Genomic DNA, 18,209 nt, shown 5'->3' with positions numbered 1-18,209 from the left:
AAGGATGGAGATTATTTACAAGTGTGTGTTTTTATTCAATGTCTGTCCTTAGATATCCTGAAATTACCTAGAAGATGCTCTTCAGTGCTAACTTAAAATAACCATGTGTTATGCACAGCATTCTGTTCCATCCCCACTGAAAAAGTAGAGCTAAGCACCAAAGTAGATGGAAAAGAGGTGCTGTCACTGATTAATTGTTGTTAAAGTACAATAAAAATACAGGCTATTAAACCAAAATAAATTAATGTTTTGATACTGCATATTTGACCAGTAACCATATTTTTTTTGTTTGGGACAAACAGTGATAGATTGTGCAGCAATCAATTATTCTAGATCAAGCATATTCAAATAATACATTGTGACATTCAGTAATTTGTTATTTGGAATAATTAGATGGTTACTTCATTGTAGTGCAGACAAGGCAGCTAATTTGTTTTTGATCTTTATAAAAAGGAAAGACTTCATTTGTTCAATGGAGTTGCTCTTTTTAATTAAAAAGGCTAGTTTTCTCATTTGCACTTTATATGAAAGTTGGCTTATAAATACATAATAGTACATGCAGAACGCTGACCAAAAATAAACATTCACATTTGGATTGTTCACTGTTGCCTTTTTCAGCGAGGAAATGAAAGTTCTTTTGAATCCTGAATATCTGGAACATGATGCCTAGTAAGTTTTAACAACTTCCTTTACATTTAATTTGCTTTTATTTGTAATACACTATTAATGCCAAGTTTCTGGGTTTTTCCCCTTCAGTGCAATGTTCACACGTCTTATGAAAACTGCAGAACATTGGTTTTCAACTTTTGAACATGACAGTCAGAAGGTAAATATTGCTTTAAAATGTATTTATTGTATTTTTAAGCTAATTTGATTTTTAATATGATTGAAGTAATTTGAAGCTAATAAGGCATCTTCTCTTAAACAACTTGGTTAAAGCACATTCAACCAAGTTTATATTCTTTAGAGGTTCTTCAGAATTTGGTCATAAGCACTTGTGGAAAGTCTTCCAGTTGAGAGTTCCTATCTGTTGAAAGATCACTTGGTAATCAAAAGCCAAATGTGCAAACACAGATTCTCCTATGTATGAGTGATGTTCTTGTGTAGCATTCAGAAGAATGCCTGTCATAAGCACATCTACATGCCCAAAACCTGTGCAAATATCATGTTAAATACATGTATATAGGCAGTGTTTAACGTATTGAGGCTTGAATTGTTTTCAACTGTTTACAATATAAACAATTTGCTGTGAAACCAAAACTTTAATCATAGACTGTCCATCAAAGGTCAGGGTGCATCTTTCCCTGACTTCATCACTGCATTTCCTTACTTTTTTTCTTCTTGACCTCAGGGTATTCAAACAGAGGGAATGTCCGTGCCCTCGTATCTCCTCTGTAGCTATACAGACACCACTGTATTTAGTGTGTTGCTTCTTTTCATAGAAAAGCTTTTTCTGTGTTCTGAGTTTAGTTTTACATAACACTTCTTTGCAGTGACCTTCTAGGGACCATCTAGTCCTTGCCTGTAACTGTTTTTCATGCGTGGCATGAGGGACAATTCCCTCAGTCAATTGCTCAAGATTTCCTTTGAATACTTTTTTCCTGTCTCTTTCCCTGTTTACATTTCTCTCTTTCTAATTCTGAAAAATTATTTGTGGGATGGAGTGTATGTAGAAGGCTCTAGCAAAACATAGCCATATTACAGGTATTGCCAAGACTTCCAGTGTAATATATCCTAAAAGAGTTGTCCTCCAAACTTAGTTCCAGCTTGATTCACTTCAGCATTTTTCACATAGACCATGGCGTGAGTATCTAGAGTTAACAAAAAATTAATAAGAATTTGGTTGGGTTTGGATGTCCACATGTGTGCACCAAAACCTGTATTTGCAAACTGTAATTAGGGAGTACTAGTTTGAGAGGTGGTTTTGCCTGTCTGTTGAGGAAAGATGTTCACCCAAGACTCACATAAAAGCTTCTGTTTTCTTTAAATGTTTAAATGTATCTGTGTGTATATTTTATTAGGCATGGAGCATCTTGGCCTAAGCTATTTACAGTTATAAATTACTATTTGGATTTGGGTTTTTACATAATTCTCAGTAACTAAGGATAAAGCGTATGAGATACAAATTTTATGAACTTATTACATAGTCACTTTTATTCCAACAACAAAGCTGTGAGACATGTTTCTCTGAGTGTAGCTTTTCAGAATTCAGTGTATTCAAATGTATTTGTTCCAATTTCTGTAACAGAGGTGGTAAAGTCTGAGGTTGAATTTTATTCTGGGAAATAACTAGGTCTGCTTACAGATTTGCAGTGCTTGGGTAGAAGGTGAAAGTTAACGTTGCCCTTTCCAGTCCTTTCATGGCATAAAAAATTAACAATGCAAAGCGCATGGATTAGTATCTAGTTGTTTGTTCTTGTTCTTTGCAAACATGCATAATCTTTAATAATCCTTTCTTGTACGTATGCCTTTTACAGTCATGACTTTGAGGGTTAGCTACGTAATAAAGTCTGAATCTTCACAAAGCAAGCAATGAAAGCATGTGCTCTGAGAGACATGTTACATTTTATAGCCTCTAACAGTTGGTTCCATTACTCCCAATTGCCATTAGAGGAGATTCTCCAGCTACTCCATTCCCTAGTGGTTAATGAGAGAAATCTGTCCACAGTTTATACTTGTGCTATGTCCTAGCCTCTCTTTACTGCTGCAGCATTTGTTTCCTAAATGCATGAATATATAAATTGTATTAGTATCGACCGCCAGCCATTCCAGTTCGTGTTGTGGTAGGTAATGTTTTGTGGCAGGATTTGGTGACTCTGTTCCTAATACTTGATCTGAATTTTTCAGCTGCATTTCGCTGATATCCATATTTAAACTGTTCTTAGAGGTGAACCTGATGCTGTCCTGTGAACAGCATAGCACATCCCTGAGCTGTCCCTCTTTTTGTCTTTTTATTGTGAACCGCATCCCTTTGGGATTGATCAGTTATATTTCGTGTTAGCAGTAGATGACTAAACCCGTGCACTCAAATGTTTTCCAAGACTTGAAGCTCACAGAAAGAAAATGGATGTTTTGTCTCATCAGGCAGCTTAATATATAGTGAGTATGGTCAGGGGCACAGTATCATGCTGTCCGCTTGGCTTCTGTGCTTTAGGCACAGGCATTGTGAGTCATTTCTAGTTAAACATTTTGGCGGCTTGGTTGTATTAGTTTATTTGAGCATCTTTCTGTTTGGGCTGTTCCTTTCACACCAGCTGATGTGATGTTTTGGAGCAATTTCAACTGACTAAACGTATTGTCGTTTTCTCAACTAAATTGCATGAGAGGAGACAACAGGCATGTCCTATGCACTCTAGTCATCCGCTAAGCTGCTTGGTGGAGTACACCAAATCAGGAGGCATGGACAGTCAAGGCATTGATTACTGATTGCAACTGCCGTCCCCACAGATTCTGTCATGCTTTGAAGATTTCTGTCAATGGGGTTAATTTCTGAGATGCTGATGAACTGCATTTTGATGGATACCACTTACTTATCTCATGCTTTTAAAAATGGCAAGCCAGCATATATTATTTGATGCACTTAGCCATGTTGATAGTCAGTCTGACAGTCAGCAATGTGTCAGTGCTGCATTATGCCAAGGTGCACAAATGCTGCAAGTGACAAGTAACTCCAGTTTTGGCACTCCTCCGTAAGAGGAAGCTTGCATTAGTTTTGATATTCAGAATCTTTTGACACTTGAGCCAGTGTTTATAAGAGTCTATATTCTAATTTTGTAAAGATGGCTTTAAACCCACAGACAACTAATCATGTAAAGGCTAATCTGGGTAACTAGCTAGTCTTCTCATACTACAAGTTCAACTAAGTAGAAAGATTCTAATGTTGAGATTGCTATACAAGAATCTATGCCTACAAGCGAGAAAAGCGTAAAAATACAGATCTTTTGAGTCATCAGGGTTATGAGTGGATGCAGTAGTCAAGCTGAAGTTAAACTCAACTTGAATAAACCACAATAAAGTTCATACCCCAGATGTGTGCCAACTGATGGAACATGCACAGTCTATGAATACGTACAGTTACAGACTTTTATGATTAGTTTCAAAAATGAATTGATATGTTTATACAAAAAATTACTATAGACTGGCATTTAACGTTAAGGCAATGTTATCATATCATACTTTAAGAGTGTTTTTCTATATAGATTAGAAGGAGATTAGTGGATACCCTTTTTCAGTATTTTGCATTCTAGCGCATGACCAAGAAAATAATGAAATGGGTCTGAAACAACAATAAGAAATAGCCATACAATGGAGAAACAAAAATCAGGGTGAAAAGAAGGCTGCCCGATTTGGTAATAAAGAAGTTAATAGAATAATTTAAAAAGGAGGTAGGAGAAATATCCTTTCTCAACGTACCTGCAGCTGTGAAGAACTTCAGTATTTAAGTAAGTAGCAACATTTCTTATTAGCCCGTAATATGCTAGATGTTTTATTTAAAATTTCTGTTTGGTAGAACAGAAAAGATTTTGAATGAAAGGATGCCATTTCAGTGAGCTTTATTTGACAGTCTGAGGGAGCTTTTGTCAAGAGATTTGTTAGGGTATCGTAAATGAGTATGTCTGGGTACCACAATAGCATGGCAAAATCACCGCACTGTAATAGACAGATCAGTCCCTTTGCTGCAATTGCCATAGCAAAGCAACAATTAAGCAGATTTTAAGATACAATTTATAATCTATCAGATCCTTAAATAGAAACATTCTACCTGAAATCAGTTCTCAGCATCATACAATATTTTCTGCAGTACAGAAACTGAATAATTAAGAAAAAATATTTCAAGCAAAGGAGGTCAACATAAAAAATAGCCTTTTTTGTAGAAATTATTAGATGTTCGCTGAATGTTAAACCATGTTGTAAATGACTCTGAAATATGGGTACTTCTCTTCCTTCCTCTTAAAATGCTGATACAGAGAGAATGGAGTTGAAGAGGGACTATAATCATAGGAAACAACCTTGGGGATAGTTTATACAACAAAAAAAACTTTCTTTGTTATTGAATGTTAAAAATAATGTGCTTTTCACTGTATTGAACCAAGTGAATTTGTCTTTCAACAGTTTAAGCTGTAATGAAGTCTTCTGAAAGTATTAACCCTTTGACCTTGATAATGCTTCTCTATCAATATACCGAGCAAAAGGGTAGAAAAACAATAACTATTTTTTAAAGTGAAGCTTTCAGGTCAGAGAGCCATGATGACAGATTGCAGCAAAGTCATTGCAAAATCTTGTCTTCTTACTGTTCCAATTTTCCCTCTTTTATAACTTTAACATTGTTCCTAGCAGCTTAATTCTCCATTTCCCTTTCCCCAATCTTTCTCTCGATAGGTTTGACTTGTTCTTTTTTATTTCTCATCCTCCTTTTTACATGTTTCCTATTCAGTGGGGTTCATTACTTGCTGCATTTCTTTCTAGCATTCTGTCTCTTTTTCAATAGTACTTCACTCTTTTGCAAGAAGAACAAATTTAAAGCAGTATCAGGTTCAGGGATGCTAATACTCCAGTAGTTTTCTTCCTCTGTTTTCACTTGGTGTGTGTCATGTTCTAGATCGTGACATAGTTTTGCACAACCTTTAGGTCCAACCAACTACCTTCTAACCATCAGGTTCATCTCACTGTTCTATTTCTTTTTTATTTTAACAGTTTTCTGATGCTTTATCAAAATTGTGTAGATTTTGAAGTACAGCCACCAGATTTTCTGAGCAAGGGAAGCCTGTTTAGAAAGGATTGTTTGAAAATAAGTTATTTCCTATTTGGTATGCAATTTATTGTCCTCTGAGGGCATATATTCTCTACTAAGTTACCATTCATCTGCTTTGCTCTGGACTGACTCAGTCTGCTGATATTAAAGCTAAAATAAAGCTGTCAACACTTTGTCAGAGCATGAAAAGTAAAGCACGCACGTAAAAATTGATGTGCAGAATGAGGCAATGAACCTTGGCACGCCTGGGAAGGGGAATCCCACAATACCTTCCACAGAAGGGGATACTTGAGATTCCTCTTTTCCTGAAAAAGAAATGAGTTATTAATATTTTTATGTTTATTTGGAAGCCAATGATTACAACAAAACAAATCTCTTGTAGACAATCCCTTTAGACAGTAAAGCTTCATGGGATGTTCTTTTTTTTCCCCCGTTTTCTGTGTCTGCAGGAGAAGGATATGATGATTACACCTATGCCATTTGCAAGGCCACAGGACTTAGGCCCATCTATTGCTATTGTAGCGAAGGTAAACCAAATTCAGGATCATCTGCTGAAGAAACATGATATTGAGCTGTACATGCATCTGAACCGTCTGGAAATTGCTCCACAGATTTATGGACTGTAAGTGTTTGCAAAGCATTATTTAATTTAATTCCTTCTATTTTTATTTCATTATATTAGGACTTTTTTTCGTTAAATTTAGGATTAGAGGAACGGGGCTGAAAAGAAGTACTGTTTATCTCTTAGAACTTACTCAATTGGCAACAAGTAAATGACACCCCACTGTTGTATTTGTGACAGTGGCATTCCCAGTGCAGATAAAGTCCACTCAGCTACATATTAGAGAACTTGACAAAGACTCCCAGTTGCAGTGATGGAGTACGTACTGAATCGAGTACATATTCTACCTGTGGTTTTCCTGTAAGAAGACATGGGATAATAGGACACAAAGAAGGGGGGAAGGGGAAAATTATTAGCATTGAATGGTTTATTTACTTAATTTTATCACCAATTCAGTATCAGTGAACTTTCCCCTATTGCAATAATGGGGTTTTGGATACTGGTAACACAGGTGTGGTGGAGCACGTTAAAAATTAAGGCATGGAGATAATGAAGAGTCAGCCCAGGTAGTCCTTTTTCCATTAAGCTGGCTTAGATCCATTCAGCTGGTCGTGTATTGTGCACCCCCGTTCCAGGGGGCCTTATTGGGCCAGGTGCGACTTTGGATGTGGCCTTGTCCACGTGTTTGCACAGCATTGCATCCAAACCAGTTATGGCTGCTATAGTCAGTCTCGGTCAATACAGAGCGTGCAACTTGGATGAACCATGAGTAACTGTGAATTGACTGTGGTTTTGAGGAAGAAGTTTGCCTTCATCATCTGGAATTCTGGACATTTGATTCATTTTGATCATTCCTTAAAGAGTTGGCAAGCTATATGTGCAGTTACAGTGACAGAAAAATGACGCTTTTAATTTTTTTTTTACTTTTCGCAATGATTTAAAATAAGGTTGGCTTTGCCTTAAATAAAAAAAAAAGGTTTCATTTATAGGCATGAATTTCCAAGTGTAACTGTGAATTACATTTAACAACTCAATAGAAAATTTATAAAGGGAGGGAAAAGGTGACTGTGTAAATGTCAGGCCATAACTGCAATACTTAACATTAAAGTCTAATTTGATGTTATAGTAAAATGGAAAAATGCTGAGACATAGCATACCCTCAAGAGAAGAGTTGAACTAAGACTAAGTAGTAGTCCCAGACTTACAAATAACATATATTAGGAAGATAAATGTAATTCTACAAAACTTATTTAAATAGTTTTGATAGGAATGGGTTACAGGGAGAGGAAGAATAAGCCAAGTAAACTCAAGGTATTAAAAGTATGAAGAGGACAGATTGTCCTATTACAGTATTTTTTGCATAGTGTAGAGTTGTGTCTTAATATCTTCACTAGTCTGGAAGAGAAAGCAAGCATCCTTAATAAACTTCAGGGGTAGTAATGAATAAGTAGGCAGTATAAGTATCAAGGAAAACAAAAAGACAGTGTTTCTTTTTTATGAAGGCTTTTGAAAACACACAGAAAATAAAATAAGATAAACCTCAGAAATTTGCAAACATATTTTGGGGCAAAAATAATTTGTACAGTAGGTATTCACTTCAGTATAAGATTTTGCCTTTCAGTAAGAGAAATAATTGAAAGAAAAAATTAGACTTTAGCTCAAAACATAACATTATAATAACAGAAGAATGGTGCAGTCTGGTGTGGCATAAATAGAACTGAATCTGAATAAAGAAATTTACAGTTAAGGGAATGAATTATGAGAGAGAGCTTCAGGCTGACTATCAGGAAAACCTTACTAACAGGGAGCTGTTAGACTGTAAAATCATATATCAAAATTAACAAAGGAAAAACCATCAGAATATTTTAAAGACAGGCTTTGAAAAGCTCTCAGAAATGGATAGTATCATACAGAATGAGTCTGCATTGGCAGAAGAGGAAAGTAGGTTGCCTGTGAGGTCATATCCTTCTCTGATTTCTGATTTAATACAGAGGACAGGAGAAAAAGAAAGGGAAAGGAACATGACTGTGTTGTATTATTCTCACCTTTAATGATGTCTGAACTCTTCAGAATAGTAATTTCCAGTAGTGAGCCAGCTGACAGTCTCAGCTGCTGGATCTTTTCCTGTATTTAACATTTCTTGAACTAGAAACAGCATTTCTTAAACATAATAGGCTATTAATAATTGCTAAACATAACCCAAGCGCAGAATTAATGTGAGCTTTTTGTTGAAGTTTATTGTTTTGCTGAAGTTTGTTGGATTTGCCAACAATAAATACTCATCTGTCAGCCTTGATATCACTCAAAAAATACACAAATGGTAGAAGGAAGACTGGGAACTTCCCTCAAAAGATATTAACGGCGTTCCTGGTGAAAAGAATCAACACAAAAGGCTTGTATTTACTGGCAGTCTCCCCTAGCCTGAACAAGTTATACAATTTACTTATTTAAAAATACAGTATTTTATACTTTGCATCCTTCTATAACCTCCTGGGGCAAGGTAGAAACAATTCTTACTTACTCTCTGTATTTTCATACGATTGATTTCAACCTTTGATGTTTACAGATAGTCCTTTTATTTTTCAAACACTAGGGAGACTTGCTCTGCTGGGAGGTCAGGTACCCTAGTCTGTTGTACACTTCCATGTTCAGAAACTGTCCTTCAAAATAAAATGTGGTTACACACTTCTTGAAATTATGCTTACCTGCTTACAAGACCAACTTTAACAGGCATTTCTACGACTCATTAATTTTGGTTGCTTTCCAGTAGTGCAAAGGTTGTATGCTGGTTTTGTGGAAAAGTATACGCATTATAGTGTTTATCATACCAATGTGAAAAATCTCTATTTTTTCTTCATCAGTTAGTCCTCTGCAAACCATGGTGTCATTAGCCTCAGCCTGGTATGCCAGGCTGCATGCTGGGAGGTGCTGCCAGTTTAGCAGAAGTCTTTTCTCTGGGTAGTTTACATTTTGTGAAGTTTTAGCTCAAGGGAGTGGATTTCTTTATCTCCTGGAGGGCATCGGTGAACAGACTTTGCATTACCTGGCTGTCTCATCTCATTGCTGATCAGGAACAGAACCCTGTTAGGTATAGCGAGGTGTACTAGGGTCCTGGCTATGCCGTACTTCTGTGCTCTGGCCATTCAGGTTGGTGTCATACACAGCAGCAGCCTTAGCACAGGAACTTCTGTAGCTGGAAATTTTGTGAGACCGCACATTCATTCACTTGCAGTCAGCCGCTGCGTATCCTTGTGATAATTATTCAGCTGCTGTTAATATCAGCCGAAATGGAACCAGCAATACAGAGATAAAGGCTTTGTGCCTTATCGTTCTTCAGTCTTCTTTATTTGCCATGTCTCTAGCTTGTTTTTAGACCCTAAGATAATGTTTTGCAGAGTAACATTGTTTCATGTTCCTGGTAGCACCACGAATTGCGTACAGTCTAACCAAACTATAATAATTATCTAATCATATCTAGTTTTGTACTTTGTAAAGTAAAGCACCAGAATGGTTTGAAAATTAAAAGGAATTGATTACATTAACAGTTCAGTGACATGCTTCCTGATAATAAACTTTTCTCTAAGTAAAAACAAAAAAATGCTAAGATTGAACAAAAAGATTGGATACTCTGAAGGGTTGACAGATTGAATATTCAGTTTAATTGTAAAATTAGATGAGTTAACAATGATTAATGCCCTAGATTAAATGGTATTCTAGTGTTAATTTCCTTGACCCTTACATCTAATTCATGTTAAAGTACAAAATAATTATTGCAAAACCATTCTGCACTTTCTGCAGTGGCCAGTGTTTGCAGTGGCAAATTAAGCAGGTTGTGCTCTCAGCTTGAGAAAGGACACAGTTTGAGGAAGCTCTTCATGTATCTGTATTTTAGGACATTTTCATCCATTTATAGTAATTTGTAGTAGAGGACTTCTTTTACATTTCATTGAAAAGATGAATCAATTGGAAAAGTCCCACATAATACCATTATTACTACTTTATTTTATGTACTGAGGGTTTCAAAGTGAATTATATTGCATCAAATGAAATTCTCATAGAACTGCATGCAGTAAGTACAGCCAGATCATGTAAATATATATGATACGGTTGTATAGAAATAATGCACACAAAGATAATGACAAGGCATAAGTGTAAAAAGCTTTATTTAAGAACAAAAATTAACCGTTGGCATAAACTCACTAGCTTCTGCATCATAACACTGATGGCAGTATTATATTGGTTAAGCAAACTCTTTCTAAGCACATATCCAACAGACAATAAAGCGCATGCAGAAGTGAGCGTAAATATTTCATGATAGCTTAATCTCAGTACAAAAAAGGCCTTCTTAGAACATTCAGTGCCGATGACTTTGCCTCCCGCTGCCACTCTGCTTTGTGATGATCAATCAGATAGACATACTGCCTACTGCAGTTCGAGAGGCAGTTTCAGCCCTTTAGGCTGATACCACAATTATACTTCAGGAAGAAGCCTATCTCATGAAGCAAAGAAAAAAAAAAAAGAGAAGGATGCAAACTAAGTTACAGGGTAACTGGGCACGAGTGTAGATTTGAAGATAGCGTTAGAAAGGTTATGTTACAGCAAAGTCAACAGCAGATGTGCTGCTCCACTATTACTATTCTTAGTTGCTTTGCTATGAGCACTGCTGTGGGGCATCCACCTGTTTTAGTTTCTCTCCCATGCCATTATGGTAGCAGGCAGTATTCTTTTCCATAACCATATTGGTCTCTGGAGGGAGAATTTAAAGGATTTTACCTGTGCAGTATGGGAACAGAAATCATATTCATTGTATCCAGAAAAAAAAAAAAAAAATATCCCACTAGTCATCAGAGTAAGAAATCTTCATGATCTCCATAAAAAGTAGATCAAAGATCAGTCTTGCTGAGGAGAACTTTACGGATCATCCAGGATGCCTGGGTTTATTTTGGATTCTCACACTTCACCAAAAAAATGAGAGAGAGAATTTATGGCATGGTCCAAACCAATTACAGTTCCTCTGTAGTTTTTAATCCAGTGTCATCAATTAGTTGGACAGCAATTACAATGAAAGCAACTTTGAGCTATTGTGCATGTAGTAGGGGAACCACCAAAATCTGGCCTTGCTATTAAAATAAATGAGTATCTAGCAGTAGCTAAGACTAAGCAAATACAAAGTCTTTCTGAACAAAGTAATAATTCTCATTTGAATGTCCAGGACCAAATTAATCCTGAACGTAGTAACTGGTATTGCTGTTGATTTCCAGTAATTATTTTCTGTTTGACTTAAACAAAGTATTACATATAAAGCAGATTTTAATGGAATATAAATCCTAGCTCGTCTGTCAGTAGAGGGCTTGTGAAGGATTTAATGCCAGATGAACAGGCCTTTCTAAGAAAGGTTACCATCCACTGTTGGTCCCACAAATTAAGAAGAGATACAGTCTACTGGGTTTTTAGATAAAGCTTTTGGGGGCTGATTCAGACATCTGAAGACATTACTACGAATTCTATCTTGCATAGTGAAAAAAGTATTATAAGAAGAAACCTGTAAGTTCAAAGTTAGGTGACAGAAGAAAACACATCTGAAGCTAATTTAGAAAGCTACAATATATTTTGATGGAGAGAGGCATTGCCTCACCTACTGTTGACATACCAGTTGTATTGCAATGGTTTACTAACTCAGAGGATTTGCTCTGTGCAAACAAATGCAGACAATTCTTGAAGCATCAGGGTAGGTATCTTACTTTCAGGCAGCAAGCAGATCCTACTAAACTCTAGAAGCTGCTTTTCTTCTGTTTTGAAGTGAGGCTATTCGCCCTTTCATGTTCTTAAGTGATAGATTTCAGTTGCTCATTGTTGAGTTTCTCCAAAAAGCTTTCTGGTTCGTTGATTGAAAAAAATGTATATTTCATTTTGTGCTGCTTCTTGTTGTGTATTAGGTTGAAAATTATGATGAACTTTCGATTTTATCCTTTTTCCCGACTGTCACAAATAGTACTTTAGTCTTAGCTTAGACTTAAGATTTTAACATATACATAATGTAAAAGCCCACTCTATAAACAGAATGAAGGATTGGTTGAGGTGTCAAAAGTGTTCATCTGAGTTTTACTCTCCTGCCGCATAATTATGTGCTGAGATGATAATGAGTAGTACTGGATGGCTGTGAGGATGGAATGCAGATTTGTCATTATGTTGCTCCTTGATGCAGGTGATGTGCTTCCCATATGAAGTACAGGGAATTATCTGTATCTGGGAAAGAAACAAGCAAGAAAGCTTCCATTTTGACTTTTGTCACATACCCTTAAAAAAAAACCATCTGGTGGCATTAAACATAAGTAGGCTTAGAGACCAGTGGATTTGAATAGAATAAATATCTTCTGAAACCTGTAATGAATTTAGTAGGAATATATACAGGTGTTTGGAAGGCTTTGTCTTTTTTTTTCCTTTTACATTTGTAGTCAATAGCTATTGACTATAAAAGCTGAACAATGAATGGAGAAGCTCTGCTCTAGTAAGGAATTTAAGATGCCATATATCAAGTATTTACTTCTTCTTTGCTTTCTTTATACTTAAATCATATCAGCTGTTCAGGTTAGCCAGTACTGTTTAATTTAGTGTATCATTTTGTTTCTTTCAATGACACAGAACTTAGTCTAGAAAACTCATGTTGGAATTTGGTACAGAAAAGGCAATAGGTAGGTCAAGTAACTGTTGCAGAAGGCAATTATCTCAGCATATGCCTGAAAAATGAAACTGCTAACATGCCCATGTTAACATGATGTGAGTAGGTAGAATACAGCACTTTGGACTTAAGCACTTGCTAGCAACCAAAGCATTCCCCGTAGAATCCAGGCCTGTGGATAATTCATGTTTTGGTTAACCAGTGCTTCATCCTCACTGCTTATTCTTACCTGGTCTATCTGAATCAAGTTAGTATGGGCATGCAAACATATGTCACTAGCACGCCCTTTATTTTCCTGTGAAGACACACCTTTAGAAATGATAATAAAGTAATGAAGAGAACCGTGTGCACCATCCAGCAGGGAAAGATCATCCCGTCAACAGTCCTTAAGATAAAAGCCTATCGAAAAGACTATCGAAAGATAGTCTGAAGACTGAGACAGACAGAAGGTTGCCCTGAGAATCTTTCGGTTCTTTTGTATCATCTCGTTGCACATAAAAAAGAGCCACGTGAAGAGGAACCTCTGCTAGAATACAAAGAGCAGCCTCAAGAAGAGCAATGGCAAGAGATAGTAAACAATTTAGTGCCTAAATCATAAAATCTAAAAGTTATACTGTTGTCTTTAAACACAACTGGGATCAAGTGGGTAGTGCAGATAGAATTTTGTTTGAAATCTTTAAACAAACAAGCATGAAATACTTAAATGCACAACGTAAGCCTGTTGGAAGCACAGGAGTTCGATTTCATAAAAAACTCAGAAGTTTTTAATATTTCGTTATTATTCCATGTGAGAACAAACCAGGCCATTTTGGATTTTCATGGGTGAGGAGCAGAATGACAGGATTTGCGTTCGAGAAAAAGCAATGGTTAGTGAACTGCCTTAAGGTGTGGGCTGTCAACTTCAGGAATAGCACATTCTTCAGTCTGAGTCTCCCTCGGCCTAGGAGGACAAACATCTAGCTCTCCAGGGTCATTTTCATCTGAGTCCTTAGTTTTAGCAGAAAATTATATCCTGAAACCACAATTCATCCTTAATGAAAATGTTGTTGAAAATTAGCGAAATAGTAATTCTATAGGAATATGGACAGTCTGCATTTTCTCTAAAGGTGTCTGGTTGCCCAATAGAATGCAGTTAATCGGGAAAATGAAAGGCAGTATAGTGTCAGCATTGGTAAGAATGCTTCCTTTTTGCTTTTTCTCCCCACAAAAGTAATAGTTCACCAGGTAGCCAAGTCAGTGTTGGGGGGGGGGGCGGGGAAAGGTGTGGAATTCTGCAGACAACCTATGTAATTTGGATTATATGTTCTGAGTTTTCTCTGACAGTTGTTTTATTGGGAGTTCTCGAATTGGATAAATAGACGGCGGCACTGGAAGTGTGTGCAACAGGAAAAGGTCCTGACCTGAAAATAATACAAACTGACTGTCCTAACTTTTAAAATGGGCTGGATAGTAGTTCTCCATGACCTTGTGAACCTCTTTCCAACATCTTGCTAGAGTTGTAGAAGCTTCAGCAATAAAAAAAAAATCGTTCCAAACAGGTGCATGCCTTGAGTATCTTTTCTGGTTCTGATGTGGTTTTGAGCAAGAATTTTTCAAAGTATCCTATGAAATATTAAAAAAACCCAGCCATATCCGAAGAATAAAATCCATTAACACAGGTCACAGGAATAGGTTGCTCAAAAGTAGTGCTGTTAATTAGGGTGCACAATTTTGTGTAACTTTTGCATATTGTATGAATTCACAATATTTTAGTCTAGGTAGAGAATGAGAAATGAATTTTGAGAAACATTTCTAAAACTGGAATTATTTTACCAAACTAATATTGAAAAAATAATGAGAATATTTCATCACCCCTCGTACTGAATGTGATAGCACGAGGCCCTAAAGGGTTAAGTTATGTAACTTAGCATGAAGGCCCCACACTTTTTGGCAAGAAGAGAAAATCTGTGCACAGCACCACAAAATAGAATTGCCTAGTGAAAAAGAACAAAAGCAGACAAGAGTAGAAGCTGGTTTCAAATACATGTTTTGAAATCAATGAATGAGTCACACTTGAATTTTTACAGAAAGCCAAGGGTGCTGCCTTTTTTCTTCCTCTGAAAACACTCCTAACATACCATTTGCAGCCTGATATCAACTGCCGTTGATGACTTCCTTGAATTTCCAGGTATCACTGTTTATAAGGGAAGAAGGCAGTGGATGCACCTAGACCTTCTTATTCAGTGTTGAATGTATTGACAACAGGACAGTAATTCTTCCCAAATTTCAGAGAGGCAAAACGGCATCACCCAATATAACATCAGCTTGGGAAGTCCACGAGAGAGCATCTCTTTTCATAGACCTTTACATTGTCATCTGTAATTTTTTCATGATCTGCTTTTCTTTACTTCTTATCACCTTATGTAAAATCAGGACCATGTTAGCATGCTTTCTCTGATTACCTTTATATAAATGGTTTTGTCCTTGAAGTCTGAAAAAGTGTCCAATACAGTGATCTTCGAATGCCACACAAGCAATATATTTTATTTTGCTCTTGGTATTGAGAGAGGGGAGAGAGAAAAGAAATTTCATATTTTCTGTCCTTTAAGTTTGTAATATAATGTAATGTAATAAAATATAATATAATGAAACTCCCCCTGCTTCTGATTGCTGTTACTCCTACCAATAATGCTACCAGATTTTTATTAGCAGAGGTGGAGAAGTTTGTAAAAAATATTTTGATACTGTGGAAAAATCTATACACATACCCACGTGTGCAATGTAGCAGCAGTAATATGTTGTATGTTATTAAATATCGTTACAGTGCTTAAATCAAAATTCCAGACAACATCTAAACACAGTCCTTAGTTGTTTACAACTTACATCAATAATGTTGTGTGAGCTGTTGGAGTTTAAGCTTGGGCCTTGTGGTTTATTCCATTTCTCCTAACAGGTACATGTGGGAATGACATGCAAAATCGGCAATATCAGGTTTTGGGTTTTTTTAATAATGCACATACAGTTAACTAGAAGTATATGGGACATCTTGAATCAAAGAATTCTCCTCATTGTCTTACTTATCTGTGAGAGAAATCACAAAAGAATAATCAGGCAATAGAATTCCCACAGAAAGTTTGCAACATACCAATGTGCTTAATATCTAGAAACGTTAACGATGACACATTTATATTTGTATAGACTGAACAGTGGAAAAGATAATGGCATCTTTGACCTTAGCAATTCATATATTAGTATTAACGGTTTGACATGTTATGTATATTGAAAAACTGTTTAAAAGAATTGAAATAGATTTAATTCTCCTTTTTCTTATTTCAGTAACCGTAATCAGAAAAACCTTTTTAATGGTGCAATCCCATATCCAACCAAAGTACTTAGTTATGCATCCTGCTTTACTGTACATCTGAGCTCTGGGACTCTCCTGCCGAAACGCATCCCTTGATTTATCTTCTGTCTAAACTATTTCTTACATTATGACTCTTTGCTGCAGCCTTTGATACTCCCTGTGACATCATGAGACAGCTGTGTTACATTGTGCTTAAGCAGTACTAAACCTTTAAACTTTAAACGAATATTTTGCTTCTTGGAGGTATAAAAAGAATATGTAATAAGCATCTGTGGGATATGCAATTAATGTCACTTGTGAGGAAAGACCTTCATGATGCACTTGGGTTTTGGCACTCTTAAATTATGAGCTCTTTACTGCACTCATGGGATAAATTCCATATCCCCCAGATGCTTATTATGTATCTTCCATCTCCCTTAATTCCTATTAGCTGGATTAGTAGTTGTTGTGATGTTGAGGTTTATGGTAATTTAGCTGGGGTGGTTCTCGGTGATCAATAAATAAACTTCAAAAGTTTAGTAATTTTTATTTTCTAGCAATTCCTGAGTGTATATCTGTAACAATTTACATTAAATGCTAGTTGGATATACCAAAAATTTTGGTCAACTGTGCACACTGGCGTATCCATCACCTAAATTTCAAAAAACAAGCAAATATATAAAAGCAAAAGATTTCAACAGCAAAGAATAGCTGAATCACAAGGTTTTGGGGTGACTAAGACACGGGTATTTCCTTTAGCATCTGCAAATGTTAAAAAAACTAATTTGCATAGAGAATAAATATTTTGTTGTTAAATGACGGTATTATTAATGTTCTAGTCACAGTCATTATCTGGAGAGTTTGTCAAACTGGTACAGAATGGCCTAGATTAGTTATCAACTCAGGAGCAAGTAAGATTTTTAAAAGACTCAATAAAGTCCAGTGATTAATTGTTATATATTCTGATTCATGCCTATCCCATTTTATCTAATTTAATAAAAGTCTAAAATGATGATTAATCCTTTCACACCAGCAGTTGCTGGTACATCCATTACATGTCCAATCTGAATTCCTCTGCCAAGGAGTTAACTACTATTTTGAACTTGGTGTGAAAAATATCATTATAAATTTCATTAACCTGATCATCAAATTCAAAAAAGTCAACTCGTAAAATCCATTACTACATATCATGCATCGAAGATTAAAAACTGGTCCTCAGTGGGCAGGAATAGCCAGGATTTAATTCCCACAGCATATGTTTAAAGTGCTCATATGACATTATTGTATCTGTAATTATCAGAATTTTATGTTTATTAACCCAAGTGAATTAAGAATCTTGTTTTGCGTAAAATTTAGCATGCATGTTAAATTGACCATTAATTCAGAGCGTATCAATGTATATGTATTTACTACAAATGCGGAGATATTTGTTTAGCATATTGTAATAATTTTAGCATTTAGAGAACTGCCTTCCTTTAATTTTTCCTTCTCTGATAAAATAATTTACTTCTTCAGTGCCTCCAGTTGGCTATCTTTGTGTGAATCCCCATGGGTGACGTTGATTTAAATCTTACTTCAAGTAGTCCTTCTGGGGGAACCTTGGGAGTGTTTCATGTTTGCACTGTATCTCCACCGTAACTGAGTCTTCGTCTTCCATAAGATGTTTTTCCAACTGTAGCACTGTTTATCCTCCGCCGCTGCTTAGCCCGTCCGTAGTTAGAGCCAAGAGAGAGGCCTCTCTACGCCCTACGTTAAATGTGCCTCAGCACAGAAATAGGCACAAGACCTCACGGCAGTGCGGGAGTCAGGATGGGTTTATTGCTTATTCTTACTAGGGTTGCTCAAGATGGAAATTCAGTAAAGGCATGAAAAATACGCTGCCGGAGAGTCCGGG

General features: G+C 36.3%; 1 protein-coding gene across 3 annotated transcripts in view; it reads left to right on the top strand.

Annotated features, from left to right (window-relative positions):
• TBC1D5 (TBC1 domain family member 5) overlaps nt 1–18,209 on the top strand; it is a 310,363-nt gene that overhangs the window by 175,053 nt on the left and 117,101 nt on the right. For all 3 annotated transcript variants that reach the window (XM_009288595.2, XM_009288593.2, XM_009288594.2), the window contains 3 exons: nt 619–669; nt 757–826; nt 6,202–6,374. In XM_009288595.2, coding sequence (XP_009286870.1) covers nt 619–669; nt 757–826; nt 6,202–6,374 — 294 coding nt within the window. The remainder of the gene's footprint in view (nt 1–618; nt 670–756; nt 827–6,201; nt 6,375–18,209) is intronic.

The sequence above is a fragment of the Aptenodytes forsteri genome, unplaced genomic scaffold (genome assembly GCF_000699145.1).
Source record: "Aptenodytes forsteri isolate BGI_AS27 unplaced genomic scaffold, ASM69914v1 Scaffold9, whole genome shotgun sequence".
NCBI classification, from domain to species: Eukaryota; Metazoa; Chordata; class Aves; order Sphenisciformes; family Spheniscidae; genus Aptenodytes; species Aptenodytes forsteri.
This window is presented reverse-complemented; position numbering and strand designations above follow the sequence as displayed.